The following is a 15,963-nucleotide window of genomic DNA, read 5'->3' on the forward strand; positions in this document are numbered from 1 at the left end:
GCTGCTCTGGAGGAATGGGAGTGGGGATCCTAAGGATGACGGGAAATCAGGGACAGAGGGGGTCGGAACCCAGCACCGCATGGAGCTGGCGTCCAGGGGAATGAATGGTGCTCAGATAGCCTGATGGGAGCTCAAGAGAGCTAAGAGGGGCTGGGGCTCAGGGTGTAACTGCCGCCTCCCAGGCGCTGCCTTTGCCCACCTGGGCCTGGCTCCACACCTGTGGCTCCTCCTCTCTCCAACCCAGCCCTAGATCTGGGCGCCAGGCACCAAACCCCCGCGGAGATGGGGTGGGGGGCGGGTGGGTTGGGGGTTAAAGGTGATTGGGCACGAGCGGGTCGCAGACTGGGAGTGGCAGAAGCCTGAGCCCATAGCCCGGGTCATGGCTGCCCCACAGCCCGCCAGCTGGGTGAGCGGCTGCCACCCACGTGCTAAGGAGAGGAGGAGGCACCGGATCAAGGGGCAAAGGACACCCCAAGCGGGCGGGGAGGGCGGGGGCCCCGGCAGTGCCAGCGTCCACACCCGCTGCTAAAAGCCCGGCCGGCGACTCAGCGCAGCGCACAGAGCCCTCTGCCGCCGGCGTAGAGAAGACACCGAGCATCCAGCGTGCGCCCCCGACGCCGCCCGGGGAGACCCGGAGGCCCTGGCTGGGCGCCACCCGGCCCGCAGATAGCGCGGAATCCAAGTAAGGGGCATGGAGGAGGGGCAGGGGGGGGACAGGTGCTTAGCCCGAGGGGAGTCGGAGCCTCGCTCACGCGGACCTCGGTCTCCCCACCTGTCCAAGGGGGAGGGGCGCTCCTATGGCTCTGCCGAGCATTAAGGGTTAATAGTCTCGCGAACCTGCCTGCCTCCCTGAAGTTCAGCTGCCTCGAGAAGGAGGTAATTTCATACCCTAGAGAAGGCTCGAGATCAAGAATCGGAGAAGAGTTCATCCTGCTGCCCCGGCTCCCCGCTGTCTCCTCAGTCCAGCTGGGTGGGCCAGGGGTGAGGATGGGGGGAGGGGTCAGGTGCCCAGGGGGCTCTCCAGGGAGCTGAGTGTGGGCCAGGGAGTAAGAGGAAGGACCTTCCTCCCTATTGTCGCCCCCTGCCCTGGGCAGGTGTGGGTGCCTGTAGAGAAGCTGGTTCCAGGTGGGCCGGTGGATCAGGGACAAGGACCCAGACTCCTCCTGGCTGGACAGGGAGAAGCCGTGTGGATTCCCAGCCACCCGGCTTCTAGCCAACAGTCAGGGGCCAGGCAAGTGGTGAAAGGCACCCATGCTGGCTCCTACCGGCTTGGGAAGGAACTTCCCACCAGCTCCCCAGCCACCCTGTTCCCTGCCACCCTGCCCCCATCCCAGGTCTCCTGAGTCCACCTGCAGGGTCAGGAAGCCAGGGTCAGGCCTAGTCTCTTGTCTGTGGCTGGCTGTGTGACCTTGGGCTGTGTTACCTCCTTTTCCTGGGCCTGGCTCTCCCTCCTGTGACTTGGGAGGCTTGTTCCTGGGCCAGTGATATAGAAACAGGGACAGAATAAATTGGGGCCACTTCAGAGGACTGGGCAGCCCCCTCCAAGCCAGGTGGGTCTGGTCCTTGCCAAGGGGGATGATGTTGGAGGCTCAGCTGAATCAGCTGGCAGTCAGGGCCGAGGATCTAGCCCCTGCCTCCATCTCACCCAGCTCCTCTCAACATCTGCTCAGATCCTCAGAAGAGGGGCCTGGAACTCTCAGGCCCACCCTAGGGAGGCTCAGCGCCTCAGCCTCAGGGCAGGGACAGCTCCTGGAGGAGAGGGAGAATCCCACTGAGGAGCTCTGAGCTGTGGCAACCAGGAGTTCCCTCTTTTTCGAGGGTGATTCTTCTGACTGTGCCCCTCCACTACCCCCTCTTATGCCCTAAGTCAGTTCAGCCGCTCAGTCGTGTCTGACTCTTTGTGACCCCGTGAACTTCAGCACGCCAGGCCTCCCTGTCCACCACCAACTCCCGGAGCTCGCTCAGACTCATGTCCATCGAGTTGGTGATGCCATCCAACCATCTCCGCCATCCCCTTCTCCTCCTGCCTTCAATCTTTCCCAGCATCAGGGGCTTTCCCAATGAGTCAGTTCTTCATATCAGGTGGCCAGTGTATTACCCTTCTAAGGACACAGTCTATCTGAGGCCTGGGCTCAGGGCTAGGGCAGAGATCAGGACTCAACCTGGGCCTAGGTGAGAGGGCTGCTGGGAGTTGGGGTCAGGGCCCCACCTGGGGTCCTGGAATGCTGTGAATGAAACTGTCTGACACGGGTGCAGGTGACTTTCGTAAACTGAGTAAGCACCAGCAAATGTGAGCGGCAGCTTTTTGGAGGCTCCATGACCTCACCTGCGAAAACACTCAGACTCCCCTCCCAGGGTCCTCCTTCTGAAGCTGCCCTTGACCCTGCTGCTGGCCCTATGGTGGGCAAAAACAGGTTTTGGAGCTGTCAGGCCGGCAGAAGCCATCTTTAGGTCAATTCTCACCCCTTGATCAGGGCTGAAGAAGAGATTTGGGCTCGGATGTGAAGCAGAGGAAGCAGGCTCAGGAGAGCTGGGAGTTGGGGCAGGAACCAAACTTTCCTGTACACCTACTGTGTGCTGGGCACTGTGTGGGGCTTTTCTGTCGCTGTTTCCTTCTTTCTGATAACCTGAGATGGAAAGGGTATTCTATCCACTTTACCGATGAGGAAACAGAGGTTCAGAAAAGTCAAGACACTGGCTCAAGGTCAGGCAGGCTGGGATTCAAACTCAGGCAGCCGAATTCCAAGGCTTCTGTTCCCCTGGAAGAGGGCATGGCAACCCACTCCAGTATTCTTGCCTGGAGAATCCCAAGGACAGAAGACCCTGGCTACAGTCCATGGGGTTGCAAAGAATCAGACATGACTGAGGCGACTTTGTGCACACACGAGCTGACCTTGCGCAGGGGACCCTGGCAGCCCCCAGCCAGAAGGAACAGGGCATTCCTCTGGCAGGGCCTGGAGCCGACAAGTAGGCGATGCGTCCCCTTGGCTGGCCCTGGAGGTCAGCTGGCAGGTGGGTGGGCAGGTAACGGTCAGCTGCTGGGGGATCCCATTGGCTGTAAGACTCTGGGTGAAAAATGTGCCTCCCTGGGACCCCCTTTCCGTGTCACCCCAGGGGCCTGAAGCCCTGATGGAGCTGGTGAGGGGCCACACCTGGTGTGACGCCCAGAGCTCCCCAGCACTGGAGGGGCCCGGGGATTCTGGGCAGGGCTGAGCTGTCTGTCACCCGTCCATAGCTGGTCTGACAAGGCTTTTTCCATGCCCAAGTCCCCTGGTGGAGGTTGTTCTCTGTGTCCTGGAGCACCTAGTTCTTTCTCTAACACCATGTGCAAAGGTGTTAGCTAGGAAGGAAGGGGGAAAAAAAGGGCAGGGGTGGGAGAGGCAGAGAAGGAACGAGGAAGGAAACCACACTTATCAGTGCCGACCACTGGCTGTTCCTCACTCACTTCATTTGATCCTCACAAAAACCCCCTAAGGTAAATATAACATCATATCACACACCCATTTTATTTATTTTATTTTATCAGCCTGGCCACACAGCATATGAGATCTCAATTCCCTGACCAGGGGTCGAATCCCCATCCCTTGCATTGGAAGCCGAGTCTTAACCTTTGGGCTGCCAGGGACGTCCTGTCACATCCATTTTAAAGATGAGAACCAGTTTTCAAACACTCACTCCTTATACAGGGGTCGCACTCAGAGCGGGGCCCAAAGTCACAGATCAGGCGCAGCTTGGGCACCACCGTCCACGGCTCTGGGCCAGGGAGCCCCAGATGGGCCAGGCATCCTCTGGCCCTGACGTTTCCCAGCCAGGCAGGGATCTGAGGGTCCAGGGAGGTCTCGATGATGATGATTCCACCCCTCCAAAGTACCCCCCTTTCTGCTCTCCAGGAACTGACCCTAGGCAGCTACACCCAGACTTCAACTTGGTACACACAGGTGGCCAGAAATGTACAAAGGAGACTGCGCACCTGCTTTCCAGCTCTCTCTTTCCTCCTCTGTGGAATTGTCCCCGTTCTACTCCTCCCAGCCTGCTCTTGCAAGACTCCAGTGATGCAGCATGGAGGTTCCAGAACTGGGGGCGAGGAGCCTGGCATGGTCACTGACACACCATGCCAGTGGTCTGAGACAGCCCCTGAACCCAACCAATCCCCACTCTCCCTCTGAGTAACACGAGGTCTGTGGCCCTCGCTGACTTACAATCTTCTAGGTCATGGATATGAGTCTTGTGCAGCTGATGACACCCTGAACCCTGGAGGGTGTGGGGAGGACTTGCCAATCCTTTGTTGATGCAGCAAGTACTCACAAAGTGCCTACTGTGTGCCGGCTGCCCCTTCCACCCTGGTATGTGCGCCTTCTGCTACTTGATGTTTGCAGGAGGTCAGGTCAGCCTTCAGTGCCTCCGAGCAGCCCAGTGGAAGGACACACTGGGACTCTGGCATCGGACACATCTGGTTCAAATCCAGGCGACACTACTCATTAACTGTATGACCTGGAACAGCCATCCTACTCTCTCTAACACATGTAAACAAATAACTCCAAGCCAGGCGTGCTCTGTAAACTGGGAACCATCAGCCCTAGGTGACACATGGTTGAGTGTGTTGATTAGACAGGAGACCTAGTGTTCAGAGCCTGGCAAGCCACTGGGAGGCCTGGTTGTGGTACACTGGGAAACAGACATACCTGGCTTTTGTCTCCCAGTTTCAAGCACACAGCACGTAAAACCCCTGGAATCTTCAGAGTCTTTTGTATGCTAATAGATGACTAGTGGCTCCTAGATAGTTTTGAGCTGGTCACTAGGAAGATCAAGGGACTAGGAAGATCAAGATCAAGGTTAGAGAATTGGAATTTCAGCTCTAGGGTTGTGGTGGGGGGACAGGGGCTGGAGATTGAGTTCAACCATCAAGAGCTAATGATTTGTTTTTATTTTTATTTCTACTTATTCATTTGGCTGCACCCAGGTCTTAGTTGTGGCACACAGGATCTTTAGTCTAGTTCCTGTGGGGATCTAGTTCCCTGACCAGGGGTCAAACCCAGGGTTCCAGCTTTGGGAGCTTGGAGTCTTAGCCACTGGAGCACCAGCAAGTCCCCAGGGTTATACCATTTAATCAATCACGCTTATGAAATGAAACCTCCATAAAGATCGCTAAATGAAGGAGTTCAGAGAGCTTCTGGGTTGGGGTACTGGGTGGAGTGGTGCACCAGGCGGGGGCATAGAAGCTCCGCGTACCCCCTGCCCCTTATACTTTGCCCTATGCATCTCTTCCATTCACGTCTCCAGAGTTCTCTCCTTTATGAGAAACCGCAAAATATAAGTAAAGAGCTTTCCTGAGTCCTGTGAGCCTTTCTAACAAATGATGGAACCTCAGTCAGGGGTCAAGGATCCCCTTGTTTATAGCCAGTCGGTCAGTATTTTGGTGTCTGAAGCGGAGGCAGGCTTGCAGGACCAAGCCCTTAACCTGTGGGATCTGATGCTGACTCCGGGTAGACAGTGTCAGGGCTGAATTGAATTGGAGGCCACCCAGCTGGTATTGGAGGACTGGAGAAGACATCGCGCATTTGGTGTCAGCAGTGTTGTGAGTACAAACTGCCCACTGACAAATGGCAGGTGTCGGCATTTTTACAGACGACAGACTCTTGGCATGGCGGCTCTTCTTGGTGAAGCTGCAGCTCCGGGCTCGCCCCCCTCCCTCACTCTGCTCTGATGCCAGTGGCGCATTCTGCTCCCCTAGCTGTTCACAACACGCCAAGAGGCTGGGCTGCTTCTGCCCATGTTGCAAGGAGGGCAGCTGAGGCCCAGAGAGAGCAAATGGCTTGTGTGAGATGGCCAGCCTCCCCGACGAGCCAGCCTTCCAGGCCTTGTGCCCTGAAGAGAAGATGTCCCCATGGGGTCCAGAATGAGAATAAAGTGTCAGACAAGCTGTGTGGGAAGCTGCACCCCCCAGTGTCTAATCAGCCAAAACAGGGAGGCTTTTCTCTTCTTTTTTTTGGGGGGGTCATGCCTCAAAGCTTGTGGGATCCTAGTTCCCCAATCAGGGATCAAACCCAGGCCCTTAATTCCCCAGGGAGTCTGTTTGGGTAGCTTTGATCTCTGGACTTCCGGGTCCTCAAGAAGAGGGGAGGGGGTTTCTCATGCCATATATATATATTTATTTTAGTATTTATTTGACAGCATGCAGGATTTTAGTTGTGGCATCTAGTTCCCTGACCAAGGATCAAACCCAGCCCCCTGTACTGGAAACCTGGAGTCTTAGCCACTGGATCACCAAGGAAGTCCCTCTCATGCCATCTTCTACTCCACTATCTCCTCTTGTTTCCTTGACTGTTTTGGAGGATTTTTTTCCCCCTGGTTTCAAAAGCAATACACAGGTATTACTTTAAAATTTATTGAGATTTACAAAATAAAGGTCTCTGTTACCCTACCCTCCACCAAAGACCACCAGTGTCATCATCTGATACTTGTATGTCCAGACTTTTCTTCTTTTTTAATGTGTGTTTACTATTGTTAATTTACTCAAATGGGATCACATTTCTCATTTCTTTTTTAATCAACATTGCATCTTTCCCTATTTCTATAGGGATGATGACAGCTAGTATTACTATGGAAGCCTTTTGCAGGTATTAATTCACAAAATCCTCATGAAAACTATGAGAGACGAATCCTATTATTATCCCTGTTTCACACATGAGGTTGTTAACAGCTACATAGTATTTCACGGTAGGGATTTATCAGAATTTATTCATCCATTCTCTGGTTTCTCAGTATTATAAACAGTGCTGCCCGGAACGTCTTTGTACATCTTTGCACACTTATGGAGATATTTCATAGGACAGATTCCTACAGTTGAACTTGTTGGGTCAAAGAGTACCAACATTTTTGATGTAATGGATTTTGCCAAATGGTCCTGCAAAAATAGAACCCCATGTTACTGGTCCGCCAACAGAAGAGGGGAAAAGCTTGTAATCTGGCCCATGGCATTCCTGCCTCCTCCTGGCCTGGAATAGGGCTCTCTGACTGCCGAGGAAGCAGCCACAGAGCTGGATAAAGAAGCTTCTGGGCAGGGAATTCCCTGGCCAGCCAGTGATTAGGACTCCAAGCTCCCACTGCCGAGGACCTGGGTTCAGTCCCTGGTTGGGGAACTAAGATCCCACAAACTTCAAGGTGCAGCCAAAAAGAAAAAGAAAATTACTGGGCTGATAACCCCTTCCCCCCAATCCTGCCACAGGCCACTGTTTTCTTCCCCCTCTCCCCCCGGCTGGCCCTGCACACCAGCCACCTGCTCCCTGCTCTACTAGGGGCTGCACCCCAGGGCCCTATGGGAATGGCTTCCCTCTCCTCTCTACTATCCAACTGTACTAGTGGGCCTTGCCTGGCCATCCAGTAGCTAAGACTCTGTGCTCCCAACGCAGGGGTTCTATACGTGATTGGGGAACTAGATCCCACGTGCTGCAACTAAGACCTGGCACAACCAAATAAAAATTTTTTTTAAAGTATGAATAATATGACCTTACTTGTAATATCACTTACTGTAAATATAGAAGCAGAAATTCTGTAAGCAAGAAGTATATTTTTGCCAAGGGAAGTGGCTTTTTTCATTCCTCCTACGATGAGACTCATATATATATCTATTTTTTAAGATTTATTTTATTTGTTTGACTGTGTTGGGTCTTAGTTACAGCACACAGACTTAGTTGCCCCATGGCATATAGGATCTTAGTTCCCTGGCCAAGGATTGAACCTGCATCCCCTGCATTGGAAGGCAAGTTCTTAACCACTGGACCACCAGGGAAGTCTGAGACTCATATTTTTTGACAGAACAATTGAGTGCTTCTGATATGAAAAATCATTCAGTCCAACTTCCTCACGTTGATATAGTCATATTTATCAATTTTCCCTTCGTGACTTGTTCATCCATTTTTCAGATACAGAAACTGAGACCCAGATAGGGGAAATGACTTTCCAACTTGCCACTGGTTAGAGACCCAGCTAAGACTCCTCTTTCTCTAACCATCCTCTATTCCCTCAAATCGCTCAGTGGTTTCTCCTCCTACCGCTACCTAGATGCCCAGTCCATTCCCAGGCAAGGCAGGCTTCCGTGAGGCTGCACCTGCAAACTTAAGCTCTCTCTTCTCTTTTTACAATTTCTGTGGCCGCACCGGGATCCTAGTTGCATCATGCAGGATCAAGTTCCCTGACCAGGGATCAAACCCGGGCCCCCTGTATTGGGAGCATGGAGTCCTAACTACTAGACCTCCGGGTAAGTCCTTTAGTCTCTCTTTTCAAAAACTTGTAAGTCTAACATCCATATAAAAACTGTTCATAAGTGTCCAGTTCAGTGAATACTCACAGTGAACATGCATGTGTTTCCTGAGCCCAGATAAAGAGACAAAATGTCAGTAGCCTCTTCTTGATCCCCTCTAGTAACCCCAAGGCTAAAACACAGCCTAACACCAGGGATTAGCCTCTTTTGGTAAGTGCATGCTAAGTCTGCTGAGTCAGTTGTGTCTGACTCTGTGACCCTATGGACTGTAGCCCGCCAGGCCCCTCTGTCCACAGGGATTCTCCAGGCAAGAATACTGGAGTGGGTTGCCATGTCCTCCTCCAGATCTTCCTGACCCAGGAAACCTGCATCTCTTACGTCTCCTGCATTGGCAGGCGGGTTCTTTACCATTAGTGCCACCTGGGAAGACCAGCCTGTTTTGGAGCCTTATGTAAACGAAGCCTTACAGCATCCACACTTCCACGTCAGGCTGCTTTTGCTCAGCATGTTGTCAGTGAGATTCATCCATATGGTTGCATTTGGTAGTAGAGTGTTCATCTCTTTGCTGTGTTAAGACTCTGTTGTGTGTCTGCGCTGAGATATATTTATTCATTCGCCTGTTGATAAACATTTGCATTGTTTCCAGTACTGAGCTAATAAGGCTAATGCTGTTCTGAATAGTCTTGTACATGTCTTTTGGTGCACATATCTGTGGAACTGCTGGGTCATAAGATACACGGATGTTCAGCTCTGGTAGATACTGACTAATAGTTTTCCAAAACGATTGTGCCAAGTCACAGCAGTGGTGGCGGTGGAGGAGGTTCTGCACACACTACATCCTCACAAACAGTTGCTTGTCTTTTCTTTTTTTAAATTATTTATTTCTCTGCACTGGGTCTTAGTTGCAGCATGTGGGATCTTCAATCTTCATTTAAGCATGTGAGATCTTTCAGCTGCAGCATGCAAACTCTTAGTTACCGCACGTGGGATCTAGTTCCCTGACCAGGGACCGGACCTGGGCCCCCTGCATTGGGAGCGTAGACCACCAGGGAAGTCCCTGTTAGTCCTTTTAATTTGAGAAACTGGGTATTTGGGAGTCAGGCTTCCCCCATCAGATTGCCTGGGATTGAATCCCATTCTTTTTACTCGTGACCTTCAGCAAAGCCTGTTTTTCTTGCCTACAAAATGAGTTGAAAGTCATGGGACTGTCAGAAAGATACCCTAGACCAAGCAGTTTAGGCTCCACAAACATTAGCTATTTATGGTTCATTCTCGTAACAGCCTCTGAATCACTTCCCTTTCCAGAGCCTGAGTTTCCCCTTCTGTAAAATGGCAATGAAAATACAAACACACTCACATACACACACAGTGGAGCAGATTACCAGTCAGTTAAATAATATATTAAATATATTTAAATATAAGTTAAATATATTAAAGTACCCCTTTTTTTTTTTTTTTACTGAAATAGAATACACTTACTGGGGCTTCCCAGGTGGTGCTAGTGGCCGTGCAGTGACCAGCGCAGGAGTCAGCTGGTGATGCAGGTCATGCCGTGACAGGCTGGTGCCAGTGCGGAAGACGTGAGACTTGGGTTCAGTCCTTGAGTCAGGAAGATCTCCTCCTGCAAGAGGGCACAGCAACCCACTCCAGTGTTCTTGCCTAGAGTATCCCATTGACAGAGGAGCCTGGCAGGCCACGGCCCATGGGGTCACTAAGAGTGGGACACGACTGAAGAGACTTAGCACTCACGCATGTACCCTTTTTCACCGGCTCTTACTCTATTTATAAAGTTGTGCAAACATCACCACTATCTAATTCTGGGATATTTTCAACACCCTAAAGCGAAACCCTGTACCCACAGTAGTCATTTTCCATTTTCCTACCCTATAGATATTAAAAGTGCCAGGGACTTCCCTGCTGGTCCAGTGGTTAACATTGCATCCTTCCAATGCGGGGGGTATGGGTTTGATCCCTGGTCAGGGAACTAAGATCCCACCTCGTGGTGTGGCTAAAAATAAATAAATAAAAGTGCCAGATCTTTGCCTTGTTGTTTTTTAACTCAGCAAAATACTTAGCACTGGGACAGGCTCATAATGTGCACTTAATAAATATTATCTATGTGTGTGGATGTAGATGGATGGATGGATAGCTAGGGAGAGCACACTCAGTCTAAATAGATATAAACTCATTCATTCAGCAAATACCCATTTCCACGTTTGCACTGAAGAATTTGGTCCCTGGAGAGTGAGATGCGATTCTTGCTTTCAGAGATGCTGCCATCTAGTGGGAAAGAGAGGTGTGTGCATGTGAACCCAGGGCCGAATGAAATTGCAGTCGCAGCTGAACCAAGAGTTGTGGTATCTTGGGGAAGAGGCCAGAGTGGCACTTCTAGGAGAGGTGAGCTTTGGGCGGCAGCCTCACAGGTGAAGGCACCTGGGCTTCTGAGTCAGATCTGGCTCTGCCATCTCTCCGCTGGGGACCTTGAATGACTGCTTCCCCTCTCCAAGCCTGTCTCTTCAACTGTAAAATGAAGGTAGTGACCCCTAACTTCAGTAGGTTAGAGATGATGTTTCAAAAGTGTTGGATGCAGGGACTTCCCTGGCAGTCCGGTGGTTAGTACTCCGAGCTTTCACTGCCGAGGGTGCGGGTTCAGTCCCTGGTCTGGAACTAAGATCCCACAAGCCACGTGGCCCAGCCAAAAAAATAAACTCTTTTTAAACGGTCAACAGATAGGTTGGAGGAGACTAGACAAGGTGAATGAAGCATATATCCAAGGCCTCAGCAAAGTTAAGGCATTAGAACACTTTTTAAGTTTTATTAATTGATACACACATTTTTAAAAATTGAAATGTCATCATGGGAGAAGTTAGAATTTGTGGACTCCATTTTTTTAACTCAAATAAATGAATTTTTAAATTTTTTCCCAAAATTCATTTGGATAACTTTTGTATTTTGGGAGTCAAGTTGTTTTTTGTTTTTTGGTTTTTGTTTTTAATTGAAGCATAGTTGATTTACAGTGTTGTATTAGATTGTTAGGTGTACAGCAAAGTGATTGAGTTACACACACACATATGGGCTTCAGAAGTGGCTTAGCAGTAAAGAATCTCCCTGCCAGTGCAAGAGATTTGGGTTCGATCCCTGGGTTGGGAAGATCTCCTAGAGAAGGAAATGGCAACCCACTCCAGTATTCTGCATGGGAGATCCCATGGAGAGAAGCCTGGTGGGCTACAGTCCATGGGGTTGCAAAAGAGTCGGACAGGACTCAGCGACTAAACAACAATAAAATATACACACACATACACATATGTATTCTTTTTCAGATTCTTTTCTGATACAGGTTATTACAAGATAATGAATATAGCTCTCCATGTTATAAAGTAGGGTCTCGTTTATTGTGGACTTCCTTTTATTTCCTGCAGTGATGCTTTGTTTTGAATTATGTGCAGAGGGATTATATTTTCAGTGTTCAGGCCTCAGGAGTACAGAGATGGGGTACGGATGCCTGTGGAGAGCCAACTGATGTCTGGGCAAAAAGAGAGGCATGAAGTAAGGGAGATAACCCACCCTAGTGAAGACTAGCTCAGAGGAAAGTTTCTTTTTTGGGCTATGCTGTGTAGCATGCAGAATCTTAGTCCCCCGACCAGGGATTGAACTGCAGTGGCAGCATGGAGTCTTAACTACTGGACCACCAGGGAAGCCCCCAGGGGAAAGTCTTTTGAGCACAGAACACTACTCTTAGATTTTCTCCTGGGACAGGAGGTTGGAGGAGCATAGGAGTGTGAGCTGGAATGGTGATAGCAGGGACTTAGAACCAAGAGTGGTTCAAGTTGCAGGACCCTAAGACATCACTGAATTCAACTTTCCCATTCCAGGTGGCTCAATGAGTAAAGAAAGTGAAAGTCACTCAGTTGTATCCAGCTCTGCAACCCCATGGACTGTATAGTCCATGGATTCTTCGGGCCAGAATACTGGAGTGGGTAGCCTTTCCCCTCTCCAGGGAATCCCCTGTCTTAGGGTCCTACAACTTGAAACACTCTTGGTTCTAAGTCCCTGCTATCCTGCAATGCAGGAGACATAGGAGACCCAAGTTCAATCTCTGGGTTGGGAAGATCCCCTCCTCACTAGATCCCCTCCTCACTAGATCCCCTCCTCACTAGATCCCCGAGTGAGTTGCAGTAGTCTTGCCTGGAGAATCCCATGGACTGAGGAGCCTGGCGGGCTATAGTCAATGGGGTCGCAAGGAGTCAGACACGACTGAAGTGAATGAGCAATACACTGAGCACATTTTACAGACAGATTCTCCATAAGACACAGACTTGCCCAGGGTCATTCATGGAATTAGTGGCAGAGAGGGATCAATTCAGATGTCTGTTTTAGCTCAGTTAGTAAAGAATCTGCCTGCAATACAGAAGACCCAGGTTTGATCCCTGGGTCAGGAAGATCCCCTGGAGAAGGAAATGGCAACCCACTCCAGTATTCTTGCCTGGAGAATCCCATGGACAGAGGAGCCTGGTGGGCTACAGTCCCTAGCATCACAAAGAGTTGGACACGACTGAGCGACTAAATCACCACCTGAAGCAAGGAGGCTCCAAGGGAGAGGAGGCCCTGCTTCCCACCTCTATCCCCACAGTGTGTCCCCCAAAGTCCCTGGGTGCCCAGTGTGGGGGCTCAGATACTCCAGGACACAGTTTTGCCTCAGGGCCTGGAGGCCAGAGGAGAAGTCAGACAGGCACATGAGGGATAATTCACTGAGCCAAGGATTCCAAAAGGACCATTTAGAGATAGCCTTCTCTCCAGAGGAGGGCAGGCTGAGGTGGGCACGTGAGGACCCACCTCCCCAGAATTTGGGAGAGGTGGGCAGGGAGAATCCACCCCTTGCAGAGAGCAGCAGGGAGGAAGTGGTGCAGGGTCGCTGGGGCTCCTGGGAACATGTGGTGACTGTTTGGCAGGGACAGAGGGAACATGTCCAGGGGACATGGTGGGTGGAAGGGCTGGCCTGTGATCAGCCTGGGTAACCATTTCAGCACCTGAAGAGGCCCCAGTGGCCCTCAGGGCACTGCCATTTGCTTCTGGGAGCTGTGTGACCCTGCCATGGGCTGGAAGAAAGTGTGTGGGGTGCCTTGTCCAAGCCTTCAGCCCCCAGCTGACCATGTCCTCCCTTGGTCTGCCTGTGACTTAACATAGACCACACCCTCCACAAAGTCAAGGGAGGTTAACCTTTGCCTCCAGCCCTCACCGACTGCCCCGCCACCACCACCATCAGAGATGGCTCTGGGTGGGAAGCCTGGAATTCTTCCAGGCTTGTTTCCGTGCCTGTGGATTCTGGCGCCCCCTCTGATGTGGGGTAAGAACCCACCCTAAAGGTTGTTAAAGGCGCCAGTGAGGTGACAGGTGTGACATGCCTCAGACCAAACGGCCTAGTTTGTCTCTTCTGGGTGAGAACAGGGCCTTTAGAAATGAGAACACAAGCTGGACCACAGGGTCGGTGGGAGGAGGGGGCCCAGAGCGATGGGCTGTCTAGGGAGTGTTCAGGGGAGGGTGACCACGGCTCTCCTTTCCCCTTCACCACTGGTACGGACCCCGCGTGTCCAGGCAGGGTTCACACTCAGGTAAACCCCCCAGGACCTCTGGGCAGGTGCAGTGATGGTTACAATGATAACTGGAGGTATCCGGACCTTCCTGTGGGTCAGGCCACGCAACACTTGGTGCTTTCAGCTGTGTGAAGCACGGAGAGGGAGTGAATATGAGCCGGGAGGTCAGAGAGGGCAGGGGTTGAGTTAGATGAGAGAACTCACGGGAGGGCGACCCGGGGAGGAGGGATCCCTGGCACCGACGACTTTCTGGCTCAGGCGTGAACGACTCTTCTTGAGAGCCCTTTTGGTGACGTAGGGGCGGTTCCACCAGGACTCCAGGTGGTCATAGCATAAGGAAAGACGGGAGAGGAGATAACAGACCCCCTGTTGCCCAAACTCTAGACCTGCGGGAGCTCTGACCCGGCGTTCTCACGCCTGGCGTATTGACTATTAATATAAGCCCGCCCCGTCTGCTCCCGCGCGCCCCGAGGCCCCGCCCCCTCCAGCGACCTATCGCGGTGGGAGGGCGGGGCTATGCTAACAAGAGGTGGGAGTGGCTATGCTAATGAGCCGGTCTGGCCACACGGGTTGCGCCTGCAGCTGCCCCGAGCCCAGGCGAGGCGGCGGCGGCGATGACCATGGCCGGGGCGCTGGCGGGTCTGGTCGCGGGCTTGCAGGGCCCGCGGGTCGTCCCCAGCCCGGATTCAGACTCAGACACAGACTCGGAGGACCCGAATACCCGGCGCAGCGCGGGCGGGCTGCTTCGCTCGCAGGTCATCCACAGCGGTCACTTCATGGTGTCGTCGCCGCACAGCGACTCGCTGACCCGGCGGCGCGACCAGGAAGGGTCCCTGGGGCACGCCGACTTCGGGCCGCGCAGCATCGACCCCACACTCACCCGCCTGTTCGAGTGCATGAGCCTGGCCTACAGGTGAGGGCGGCTCCCGGGCCGACAGCCTCGGCCCTCCATGGCGGGACCTTGCTCTGGGGCTCCCGGCCAACCCACTCGGCCCCAAGCCTTGGTCCCGGCTGTTCTCAGAGACTCGGGCCACATCCTGGATCCCCTCCTCTCCTCCACCCCGGAGTGTCTCTGATCCCGCCCTTTCCACTTAGCCCCCCGACTTGCATCCCTCCCGGGTTCCCATTTCTCTCCACCAAGACTCTCTTCGTAGGGCAGGGACCTCCTGCCCTCCCCCTCGACCTTCAGGGGCCCCCCTCCGGCCTCTCTCCCCGAGTCCTGACCCCTCCGCCCCCAAAGAATGCCAACAGGGCATCCCTCGCACTCCCAGGACCCTAGGCGGTCCTAACATCCGCACCGTTCACCCCGGGGGTCACTCCACCTGACCACCTGCAGCCTTCTGCTCCCAATACGGAAGCCCCTGCCCAGGCCGACTCTTCTTGCACCCGCGCGATACTCCTCGCGCCTTGGTTGTCCCAGTTCATAGCCAACGTCGACTGAAACCCAGTCTCTAGTCCACCCTGCACCACTCGATTGCGGGACAATTAACCTGTTCTTAACCTGCTGGGTCGAGGGTGGCGGGAAGAGAGTGCCTGGGGAGGACCCAGGAGGCGCTCCCTTGCAGTTTCCCAGCGGGGTCCGGAATGGGGTGATACAGGCTGCGCAGGGCTGGTCCCGGGGAACCGAGGTCGGGGGGCGTTGCCTGGGACCGCCTCCCCGAGTCGCCGCGCGAGGTTCTGCGCCTAATATTGCCTGGGACCCCTGCTCCGGGCGTCGCAGAGCACGCCGGCCGCGCCCCGGCCCCAGCTCCACGCCTGTGTCCCAGGGGAGGGCGCGAACCAGGGTCCTGGCTCGGTGCCCCGGAGCAAAGTTCCCCGGAGCGGAGGGACCAGGATAAATTATCAACCGAAAACCCGTAGAAGAGAAAGGGGGATCGGCCGGCCTTGATCTTTTCTCTGTGCAAATATTCCTCTTCCTCTGCGGTGCCTCCTCCTCTTCTGAGAACCGCTGGCTAGAGACTGGCAATGACTGGGAGCCGGGGAGCAGGGGTGGGGATTGCGGGGGAGTGTTGCCCACCCCCTGCTGTGGCGCCCAGCCTGGACCCCATTGGCTGGTCGCTTTGTAACCTTGGCCCACACGCTCTGGCCCCGGGCCCAGGTCATGTTGCAATC

General features: G+C 53.2%; 1 protein-coding gene and 1 long non-coding RNA gene across 7 annotated transcripts in view; one reads left to right on the top strand and one right to left on the bottom strand.

Annotated features, from left to right (window-relative positions):
* The first annotated feature begins 557 nt into the window (after positions 1-557).
* Positions 558-15,963, top strand: part of MLXIPL (MLX interacting protein like) — a 32,435-nt gene continuing 17,029 nt past the window's right edge. For 3 of the 6 annotated variants that reach the window (XM_042239774.1, XM_027961300.2, XM_042239775.1), the window contains exon 1: positions 14,441-14,764. In XM_042239774.1, the coding sequence (XP_042095708.1) occupies positions 14,466-14,764 (299 nt within the window). In that variant the 5' untranslated portion in view covers positions 14,441-14,465. Of the gene's footprint in view, positions 683-858; positions 8,258-14,440; positions 14,765-15,963 lie in introns of those variants that run through there. The other 3 variants (XM_042239778.2, XM_042239777.2, XM_042239776.2) reach the window with 3 other exon arrangements.
* Positions 6,711-14,465, bottom strand: LOC132658576 (uncharacterized). Its single transcript, XR_009598396.1, has 2 exons — positions 14,056-14,465; positions 6,711-9,881 (listed from the first exon to the last, which is right to left on the bottom strand). It is a non-coding gene; the product is annotated as an uncharacterized LOC132658576 (long non-coding RNA).

The sequence above is a fragment of the Ovis aries genome, chromosome 24 (genome assembly GCF_016772045.2).
Source record: "Ovis aries strain OAR_USU_Benz2616 breed Rambouillet chromosome 24, ARS-UI_Ramb_v3.0, whole genome shotgun sequence".
In the NCBI taxonomy this organism is placed as follows: domain Eukaryota; kingdom Metazoa; phylum Chordata; class Mammalia; order Artiodactyla; family Bovidae; genus Ovis; species Ovis aries.